The sequence below is a fragment of the Limulus polyphemus genome, unplaced genomic scaffold, assembly GCF_000517525.1.
Source record: "Limulus polyphemus unplaced genomic scaffold, Limulus_polyphemus-2.1.2 Scaffold158, whole genome shotgun sequence".
Taxonomy (NCBI): domain Eukaryota; kingdom Metazoa; phylum Arthropoda; class Merostomata; order Xiphosura; family Limulidae; genus Limulus; species Limulus polyphemus.
In genome coordinates, this window is record NW_013665768.1 from 396,939 (window position 1) to 408,757 (window position 11,819).

Genomic DNA, 11,819 nt, shown 5'->3' on the forward strand with positions numbered 1-11,819 from the left:
TTTCACTTTTTTCTTTAAAAAAATATTTTCATATAACAAATTTCAGTTTTTCATGAGAGTATGTGTGAATGTAAAGAATTACAAGGTATTGACACCAATAACAAATTTACAAGATACAAGAACAAAAGTACAAACAAAACAGTAAAAAGCAATTAAAGATAATTTATCTTGCTTTAAACAATGTTAAGTAGAAAAAATTAAAGCAAACTGTCATGTACTATAAAAAAATACAGCTTTTTTTAATGCACAAGTAAGAAATGAAAATTAAAAACACATAAAGGGGAAAAAAAAAAGGATATCTGACTAGTTCTGACATACCAAGTAAATCATTATTAAAGGTATGGATTTACTTTGTATGTCAAACTAGTGGGGACTTAATTTTTGCATTTCTTAGTTTTTATGTTTTATGTGTATAAAAAAGCTGTCATTTTTTCATATTACAATCACAAACAGCACAAAGTACTCTCAGAACTAAACTTTCTTGTCATATTTTTTTAATCACAAAGTAACATAGCTGACTGCTCTACAGCTTACTTGAGTGGGACTAAAGAACTATACTCACTCTCAAGAATGTCAATTTAATGTTATGAATTCAAAATTGTGCATAAAAACTATATATATTTCAAACAATGTAGTTTAAGGGCATGGCTTATTATACTTTCTACCTTTTCATCCAGTTTTTCTGTATCTTCCTCCTCAAGATCACCCATATGCTTATCTAATTCATCTTCATCTTCTTCACTCTCTTCACTATCATTATCTTCATCTTTTTTCTGTTCAATATCTTGTACTTTTCCATCAAAATCATCAGACATTTCTACTCCGTGTTCTTCTTCCTATTTCAAGTCCAGAAACAAACACATAACTGATCAGAATAAAGTGTACATGTGCATATGTAGCAAAGTAAAAAAATCATTTTGATGATATAAAAAATTTACTTACAAAGATCAAAACTCTGTGATATCAATAAATCATAGCTGATTAATCCAATGGTCAAAATAAAAAACAAGTTTAGATGCTAGGAAGAATTAGAATTTTCCAAAGTATTAAATTGGTACCATTTCTGATTAATGCTAGTGAAAGTCTATATGCCTGATGGAGTTAACTACATACAAGGAGAATATTTCTTTTAATGAGCAAAACTATACAAGTTCCTTCAAACTTGCAACATGCTCTACAGGGATATGATAAACACCCATTTTTATATCTTATATGAGTTTATTTCTAATATTAAAAATTAGGACTTATGGAAATTACTTTGATCTGTAAGCCCAGAATATTAGACTTTTTATGTAACACTTCATGGTTGACACCTTCACACCCTTTCTCTGATTTATTAAACATTTCTTTGAAAACAAACAATGCATCTATCTTCTCTTCTCTGTCTAATGTTTATTTTTTTATTTCAAAGTATAGAGCTATTAGAAAACAAGTTTAAGTATAAATGCATCAGTGGTGAGAGAAACATACATCCTACAGCTTTGCCAACTGGTATGTGTTTTTAAAAATATTATGTACAACACTGAATATGAAATTAAAATCACACCAGCTGAAAGAATAACAACAACCAAACGTTTTGAATACCACAGGCAGTCACTTTCACAGGACTGACAAACTGTGGCAGTTACAACACATTTCAACAACTGACTACAGACAAGATAGGACATTAGGGCAGGAAATTCATGGCGGCCATGATGGTAATTGCCATCATATTTTTAAAAATGCAAACCCATCAAAGACTTAGGCCTACTACATTAGGCATAATCTTACTGAATTACAAGTAGCGAGTTGCACAATGTAATGTGTGATGATGCATAATTTATAGGTTATGACTAGCATAGGCCTAGTTTACTGTTTATCGGCACTAGTAATAGTATTGTTTGGAAATAGAATTTTGACCTTATGTCATGGCAATTTCTTTCTATCTGTCTGTCTGACAGGATTTTCAAATGGCTACTTTTCAAAGACCATGTAAGTGATCTTCAACAATCAATGAAGTTACAGGGGTCAACTTCTGAAATCCTTTTAACTTCTCCCCCCCTTCTCAAAATCTGACGGTATTCTTTAAAGTATCTCATGATTTTGTTTACATTTCAGGTTATTTGAGCTGAGGTTAAAGTCACAACAGCATTACCTAACCATAACATTCCTCTTGCTTTCGCTAACCACTTGAGTCTACACAGATGAATGCCATGTGCATATGGCACATCGCATCGCTATCAACATAGAATCTCACTCTTTCCAATATCATTTCCTTGAGGGCTCTGGAACAACCATTTAATTTCTATGAAACAATGGTAGCTGTTGAGAAGAAATATGGTGTGGAAATTGGATTCTCATATCACAACAGAAAAGCCTACCAGGATTTAATTGAGAACAATGCAGGATCTATGCTTGATGACTTGAAAGAATCATTCAGGAAAGAGCCATTCTATTTCTCTTTGCTCTTTGATAGAAGTACAGACAGATCCACATCTAAGAAGGAAGCTGAAAGCATCAAGGTGATTGAAGATGGCATTCCAAAGATGTGTTTATTTCTCAACATATTTTGAGTACTTTAAATAAAATTCTGGGTGGGGAAGATTCTATAGTAATAAGAGGGCATGTCTGTGGATCTATGTGTATGTTACCACCATACCTCCAAGAAGAAAGAGCCCAGACACCTGAAGTAGACCCTGAGGGTGTGCACTTGGGTATTACTTATCTAAGTGCGTGTGTACAAGCATATCTTTTTAATGAGGCAAGCTAGAAAAAAACATATAGAAAAGAAATGGTTCCATATATTATAAATAGAAATCACATACAGACAGACACTCAAGTGCATGCAAGCACGGTGTGCACTTGGGTATTATTATTTATCGAAGTGCATGTGTATCTTTTTAATAAGGCAAGCTAGTGAAACACCACCACACAGAAAAGAATGTGTCCACCATATCTCAAAGAGCAAAGAACCTAGAAACCTGAAAGTTTGCACCCATACTAAGTGGACCCTGAGAGTATGCATCTGAGTATTACTACTTATCTGCGTGCATGCATGCATATCTTTTTATGTGAAAAACCACACAGCAAAGAAATGTATCTGCCATGGAAAGTTAGAGTGTTTTATCTATTATGGGAGTTATAGAGTGATTTTTTAAAACTATTATGGCATGTTATAGTTTTTCTCTAACTATTATAGTATGTTATAGTCGTTTTTTTTAACTATTATCGGATGTTATACAGTAGCTTTTAACTATTATCAGATGTTATAGAGTAGTTTTAGCTATTATGAGATGCTATAGATTGGTTTTAACTATTATGGGATGTTATAGGGTATTTTAACTATTATGGGATGTTATAGTGTTTTTCTTTAACTATTATGGGATGTTATAATGTTTTTCTTTAACTATTATGGGATGTTATAATGTTTTTCTTTAACTATTATGGGATGTTATAGTGGTTTTTAAACTATTATGGGATATTATAGTGTTTTAACTATTACGGAATGTTATACTGTTTTTCTTTAACTATTATAGGATGTTATAGTGATTTGTTAAACTATTATGGGATGTTATAGTGGTTTGTTAAACTATTATGGGATGTTATAGTGGTTTGTTAAACTATTATGAGATGTTATACAGTAGTTTTTTAACTATTATGGGATGTTATACAGTAGTTTTTAACTATTATGGGATGTTATACAGTAGTTTTTAACTATTATGGGATGCTATACATTGGTTTTAACTATTATGGAATGTTATAGTGGTTTTTTTAACTATTACTAGCATAAACCCATCAAAAATGATGTGACAAGTACTACCACCCACACCCCACAGTATACAATAACCTCATATTTGATAGCTAACTGTAATAAATAAATTTTGTGAAATCAAGCTTGACCAACAAAAGAGGCAGAAAATAAGATGTACTGTTGTGAACACTTTCATGCTCTTCTTTTAGTAATGATCAACAATATATATCATCGCTTAGCAACAAAACTATTATGGGATCTTATAGTGTGTTTTACCTATTATGGGTTGTTATACAGTAGTTTTACCTGTTATAGACTGTTTTAACTATTACGGGATGTTGTAGGATAATTTTAACTATTATGGGACCAGCATATAGCCTGTCAAAAATGACGAGGTAAGTACTACCACTTCCACCCCATAGTATACCCTAACCTCATATTTGATAGCTAACTGTAATAAATAAATTATGCAAATTCAAGCTTGACCAACAAAGAGGCAGAAAAGTGTAGTTGAGACAGTCAAACATCAGTAAACTCCTTTTAATGAGACAAGGTAGTGAAAAACCACACAGGAAGGAAGATGTTCCTTATATAACAACTTCTAACATATAGAAAAGCCAGTGTGTTTTGGTAATAATGCATTCCAACAATGGCTTTTATGTCATGTTGCTTAGGAACAAAAGTATATAGGTTATACTTTTATGCTAAAATAACCTGAGCAAAGCCAGGTACTCTTGCTAGTCATTAATAATGACATGTCTCGAACTTTCATATTTACTGCAGCTTCTGAACCAGTGTTGATCCTTTGCATGTCTTGAAGTTCTGTAGTCAGACATTAACACAATGAACATAGAGAAAAATCAGATGTGCTTTCATTATTTCATTTCTTGATGAAACATTATGAAAGTTCAACTAAATATCATGTATACATATACTGTTACCTACAGCATTGCTGAACCAAGCAGATGTGATGCCAGTAGAGTTCATGATGCAATCAGTCAAAGAAGTGTATGCAGATCATGGGTTAGATCTCAGTCAAAACTTAGTGGCCTCAGCAGCTGATGGTGCTGCAGTCAATTTTGGTGAAGTGAATGGTGTCGTGAACAAACTCAAGCAGAGTGCTCTATAGATGTTGAAGATACATTGCATTGCACATCGCTTGGAGCTTGCACTGAAAGATGCTTTCAATAGAACATTTTTTCTGGAGGTATGTTTTATAGCACAAACTTATATTTTTTTTTATTATTCTTTGTGTTATAATTATATAATGATATAACAAACATATATAAAATTAATCTTTGGACTTAGATAATAAGCAGCATTTTTCTTCCTCAGATTGACCAAATAATGATGCAACTGTACTACATTTACAGACGTTCAGCAAAGCACTGGCAAGAGCTGAAGGCTGTGGGAACTGTACTTAATGAGCACAGTCAAGCCTACTAGGTCACAAGGAACATGATAGATAGACCATCATAAAAAAAGCTCTTTCCTGTATGGATACAAATTACCAGAGCCTAGTGACCAACTTTGAAGAAAAGTCAACAGGACTGCAATCAGATATCTCTGCTGTTGATGCTGCAACAATGAAAGGTTTTATGAAGCAGCTTACATCTGTCAAGTTTGTACTTCTCCTTACATGTTACAGAGATCTTGTTGAAGACTCAGGTGATCTATCACTAAGTTTTCACTCTGAAGTGTATAACAATATAGTGCTCACCCAATTTGCATAGAGGAGGTAGAAAGAATCTATTGGGTGTCAAACTAAGCCGATTCTCACCAAACTGGGTGAAGCTGAATCAGGCACATTTGAGTACAAGGGTGTTGAACTTGTATATGCAAGAAGAGATATTTCTTCTTTCAAAGAAGTTGTGTGAGACCATCGACAACATCATTGCATACACTAATCAAAGATTTTCTACCTCAAAGGATGACTCTGTGACAGAGGCATCAGACATTCTAGATCCATTCACCTTTCCTACTTCATCTGATGCTCTATTAAACTATGGATTTGAAGAGTTACAAACCACCACTAAGCATTTCAGGCAACTGCTGGAACATAAAGGATGCAACTTAGCTAGCATCAAGAGGGAATGGATGAAAGTGAAAGATGGCATTGCACATCATCATAGGAATGAAAAACTCATCCATCTGTGGAGTAAGATGTTGAATGAAAAGATAAACAAATACTAAAAAATTCCTCCATTTAGTGAAAATCTTACTTGTGTTCTCTCTTCAACATATGGAATGCCAGTTTTCTATCATTAAGTGATTTCTTGGGGATTGACACTTGGAACTGAAGGTGTCAAGAATAGAAGACCTTCTGCATATCTATAAATAGGGGCACAGACTAGATCTCTTTTGCTCAAAGAAGGCTGTTGAGAGGTGGTAGACTCATGGCATGTACACAAAAAGGCTGAACATCAAGCCATGTGGGCCAAGAAGTAGCAAAGACAATGTCTCTGAGAGTAATGACGAAGACAGCTGAACTGAATTTGGACACAAAAAAACAGAAGGAAAATCATTGTTTGTTATTTCAAGTCAAAACATTTATTTTGTTGATATTCCCATTTCAAGAGAGTAGTTCAAAAATACATTTTTTAAAAGTCTTACAGCTGATGTACTGTTACTTCATAAGCCTTATTGATTAAAGGTGATACTTATCAACCTGATAAATATAATCTGGAAGGACAGGCCAGTTTCCCAAGCACCCAGTGAAAAAAAAAAAATTAATGCTATATTTACTAAACTAATTGGGAAACTCATTCCTATTTCATTAACATGAATGGGTACTGTGGCCTTAGTGAATTTGTTTTTTTTACCTTGGTGCCCTTGAAAATCCAAGACCATATGGCCTTACCCTAAAAATGACAAATTTTCTGGCCTGGTACATGATGGACATCGTATCTTAAATGATGTGCATCATGTAACTAAGAATACAAGTTTTTTGCTCACATTAACATTGGGTAGTTCTAACAATTCTAGTAAGTGAAGAGTGAATGAATGAATGAGATATGTCATCAAAATCACATTTTTACTTTCAATTCCTAATGAAGTCACATGATAAGCATAAACAGTCTCACCTTGCAGCATCACCAATGGTTTCTTTTTTTTCCATAAATACATTCAACATGCATTTTATGCACATATTCAAACTGCCAAATCTGTAGACTGTTTCTCCCACTTCCTCTACACTTATACCCAAAACTTATCTTGTCTGAGCCCAATATGCCAGTCATTAATATGTCATTTTAATAATGGGTCTAATTAGAACCTACATTATTATAAAAATTAAACCCAATACATGTATATATGGATTGAATTTAAACATATAGTGTGAGCACTTATAAATGGGTCACATTTGATACAAAAAAAGCTTACTATATTTTTTACTTAAATTACAACAATTTCTTACAGGAAGTTTATATCATCATAAGTTGCATTTTCTGCTTATCAGAAATGCATTACTGTATCAGTAGCTACTAGAAGATTGTAGCCTCTTTTTCAATCTATAATAAAAACATACTTGTGTAAAAATCACAATGTTCCAACCTTCTCCCTACTGAAGTTAAACTTGTGACTCATTATATGAAATACTTTTTGAAAACAGGCCTACTTAAGTTCATTATAAATGCTAGAAAGGCATCATGATGGATTATTTTCATTGTCTTTATGTTGTCATTAAGTATCCAGTACACATAATTATTAGTAAAAGCTTCTGAGTGAAAATAATGAAGAGTGTATAACAATATATCAACAGTACATAAAAATAAATAAAATTAGATAATATTACAACAGCTGTTATCCATTTTACTTTTCAGTTTTTTGCTCTGTTGATACTGAGACTTAATGTAACACCAAGACCCTAGATTACACTAGTTGTACCAATATAAAATACAAGCTAGACCAAAGTACAAGTTATATTTCCAACTGATGAAGTTCACAAATACAGCCACATTACCACCTGATAAAGTCTGAACAATTTGACCCGATAAAAATTTGCAGTACCAGGTCAGAATATCATCTATCCAAAACTTCCCAGACAGTTGCAGTTCATTAAAAATGTCTTTCGATTATATACTATCCTCTGTCTAAACCTTTTTCAAACAAAATCTTAACAATATGTTTTAGGCATACAGGGGAATCAAACTCAGCTTTCCATACTTATAGGCCAGTACAAAAAATTACAAAAATAAATAATTATGGATTTTGATTTCCTGCAGGACTAATTTAGTGTTTCTGAAACTGGGAGTCCCAACACAAAAGGAGGTCACAAGTCTATTATATGGGGTTGCAAGATCATCAAAAATATTGCAATAAAAGATACTTTAGAGTATGTATAGTAATTTGCTATCACTTCGTGTATGTGTGTGTGTGGGTCGGGGGGGACCCACAGCCTAGAATATTTCCAAAAGGGGTCTAACAAAACATTTAAGAACCCCTGACCTAATGCATAAAAATATAAACTCCTATAAACATAAAGTTCATTTCTGATTACTTAACTTACATTTAGTTCAATTATGTGTGGTAGTTATATCCTAAACAAATAACCTTAAGCACCAAATTAATTTTAGGATAATTATCAGCATAATGAATTTAGTATTGATCTACCATCACATGGCTAAGTTTAATTTTCTTTATATATTCATGTTTACAATGTATACTGCCTTTCAAAATGCTGCTTTTAAAAGTAACCCAGGCTAGCAATTCCTACATTAATCTTTGTAAATCCATACAAATATTTATAGGGAATACCTTCACATTATCTTCATTATCACTTTTCTTCTCTTCATCGTTTTGTTGCTTGGCATCTTCAAGTTGATCCTCACTCTCTAGTTTCTCACTGACATCTTTGACTCCTTCTCCTTCTCCAAGTCCTCCTTCCTCAATATCCTTAAACTCAGTAGCTCCTTCTCCTTGAACTTCCTCACTTAGCTCAGCAGGTAAGCAGAATCCCTGAAAGGTTAGTCCTGTTACTTCTTTGTATCCCATAGCTTACTTTCTGTTTATGTTATGAAATTTCCAAGAAGTCTACGAATCAAGCATGCTAGAGCAAACTAAACAGCCTAACATTACTCAACATGAACAAGGCTTGTGGCTCTCTCAATTTCTTATTTTCTCTTCTCATCAACAGAGAATTTAACTTGCAAATATTGTAAAATCCACTAATTAAAGTTTGAACATCTACACATGATAAGGTAAAGTTACCTAACAAGGCGTAATGTTTACAGTTTTGGTCAGTAATTAAGATTAAATCACTGAGGTTTAAATATGTAACAGAGAATTTAACAATCAAAAATAAAGGGAAGAAAGTGAATTGATGGACTTCAATATATTGCTATTATACCATTCAAATTTATTGAAAATGTTGACACAAAACTTTACTGACAGACTGTGATAAAGATTCTTGCTAAGATATACTGATTAGGTTAATATAAAGATCTAAGCTTCATAAAATAATTGCCATTAATTTTAATCACTCTAGCAGTTGCTTTCATGAAAAACCTGTAAAGCACGATGTTATTTGGACATGGAACAGTACACAGTTGACTTCATTTTAAGTATTTCTACTGAAACCAACAAGGTTTTTAAAATATTTTGCAACCAAATTTTGTGATAAATACTACAGAAGCGTAAATGGAGACCTACTAAGAACATTCTGAGATGTTTTCCAGTTTATTTTTTAACTAAGCTTCAATGTATTTTAATGTCTTTTACAGTCCTCTACAAAGGAAGAATAGAAAGATAGTTAAGACTTACAACTTTTTAATATGAAACTTTACATATCTTCTACAACTTTTTAGAAATTTATAAACAAAATTTTATAAAGTAATAAAATTTCTTATTAACAACAACAACAAAAAAACAAAAAAAACACACAACCACACACAAGACTCCTTATATATTTCTAAGGACTATGAGATTATGTTAAAGAATTATGGACAGAACAATATATAGGCTATGTTAAATATTCACAATAAACACAAGATAAAATGAGAATAGTTATATAACCATTCCTACCCTTCCTTACCTTTTTAGCCAAATTTGTAAAGACTGATAAAAGTATGTAAAGCAGCTTACAAGAAGTCCTGTGAGCTGCTACCTGGACTGTGACAAAGTACTGTAGTAGGGTAACATACTGATTTACTAAAGGAACAACGCTGAAGGTGCATCTGAGATGAGCATAAAAATTAAATGATTAACCTAGAATGTTCTTTTATAATTTCAAGACAAGTAACACAAGTATACAACTTGCTAGAGAGCATTACTTATAATTATTAAACCTTAGTCACATCAATCAATTTGAAAAACATTAATTAATGTAAATAGTTTTCTATAGTATAGTTGTACTTGAAGACATATAATACATTAACCCAAATGTTATCAATAAAATGCTAACTGAAGTGAAATGTTTTTTTTTCACATTCTTTTTCTTAGGGGGAAGAATTTGTTACTTGGCAAAGGTAGAACATTCAGTAGTGATGTACATGTAAAATTACATCACAGTAATCCAGCTGGGTTACATATAACACAAAATAGTTAAAATACATTTCAAATAATATTGTTTTTGTAATTATTCTTCTGCTAATATTAAGCTTTTGAATTAGTTCCAGAAAAAGTGCAGTAAAATACTATCAAGTCTAAAACAATGAAGAGTGACAGAAACAGACCATAGAGAGTAACAATTATAAAGTTCACAAATCTATTTCAACTTTATTACTTCTGTAAAGATTTAAGACCTGACCTTTTTTTTTATTGATTTGATAAGCCAAATCACAAATACTAACCTAGTTAATTTGTCCACAACAAAAGGGTCCTCTATTCTGTTCCAGAGGTCTTCCAAGTATTTAACTAACTTCTTAATGAGACGAACAATTTCATTAACATTCAAAAGACTGAAATATTCTTTTAATCTTGACAGTAGTTTTTCTGTTAAGTGTTTATCTTGTAAATCATCTTCTTCTTTTGGAGTATCTTGTTCTTTATTAGTGCCAGAAATATTCCTGTAGAGCTCCTGGACAGAATACAGAGCTTTAACCTTGAGTTTCTCGATCAGTTTTAACCACTGTTTGCTGTGGGGTGCAAGAAAAACCTCCCTGTTTGGATCAGAGTGGATGTTCTTGAATAATGAAGTGTGATTAACCTGACTAACTTCTTCTTTAAACTTTGGAATCATCCAATGAATTTCCCTACAGACACTAAGAGCTGACTGGCTGAAACAGTTGCTTTGTTGTCCATCCTCATCAAATAATGATGAAAACTTCATCAACAGCTGATTTATTTCAAGAAGATTGTTAAAACAGTCCTGTAAAATAAGGTAATGTTTCCAAGTACAAATTGATATACCTGAGAGCTCTCTGTTAACAAAGTTTCTATTAGTCTCAGCCACAGCCAGACTTTTATTCAACAGTTGTAAAGCTTCACACCACTTGCTGTCATCACGACAAGCACCCAGCAGTGAAGATGAGCCTGATGATGAGCCAAGAGTGATACATGGCTCATTATCTGATTGTGTCGGACAACACTGGAGAAACACTTTGTACTGGTAGATACAGGCAATAGTTTGAACCAACACATCATTTAAGCTGTTCTGTAAACAAGTAAAAAGTTATTACAAAAAATAATTAAACATTTACAAATCATTTATGAGATAAATGTAAAGAATACATCATAACAGCAAAGTAATATATATATATATATATGTAGATAAATATAAAGAATACATCATAACAGCAAAGTAAAATATATATATGTATATAAATATTTCTTCTCCCCATGAATCACTAGGTAATAACATAGGCTTTATACCAAAGATATGTCTGTCAGAATTTTCAAGTAAAACAATTAGTATACTTACTGAGTTTTTATTATTAAAGTTACATCTTTGATAGTTAATATTTCTTATCATATACAATTTCACTACTTTACATATTCTTATGTATTTTTCATGCCACCTAGTTGTACATCCAAAATGCCTAGGGCAGTGAATATTTTTTTTCGAGCAACAACAGTATGTTAGTTATCCCTTTCGAGATGGGTCACGAGTGAAAGCCATGTCATCTCGTTTCTTGACTTGCATTTAAACTTT

The 11,819-nt window shown here is 32.4% G+C and overlaps 1 protein-coding gene across 1 annotated transcript in view; it reads right to left on the minus strand.

Annotated features, from left to right (window-relative positions):
* Window positions 1-11,819, minus strand: part of LOC106476702 (midasin-like) — a 236,786-nt gene that overhangs the window by 11,356 nt on the left and 213,611 nt on the right. The window contains exons 81-84 of the mRNA XM_022381378.1: window positions 10,519-11,321; window positions 9,762-9,903; window positions 8,486-8,686; window positions 666-836 (exon numbers count right to left, since the gene is read on the minus strand). Coding sequence (XP_022237086.1) covers window positions 666-836; window positions 8,486-8,686; window positions 9,762-9,903; window positions 10,519-11,321 — 1,317 coding nt within the window. The remainder of the gene's footprint in view (window positions 1-665; window positions 837-8,485; window positions 8,687-9,761; window positions 9,904-10,518; window positions 11,322-11,819) is intronic.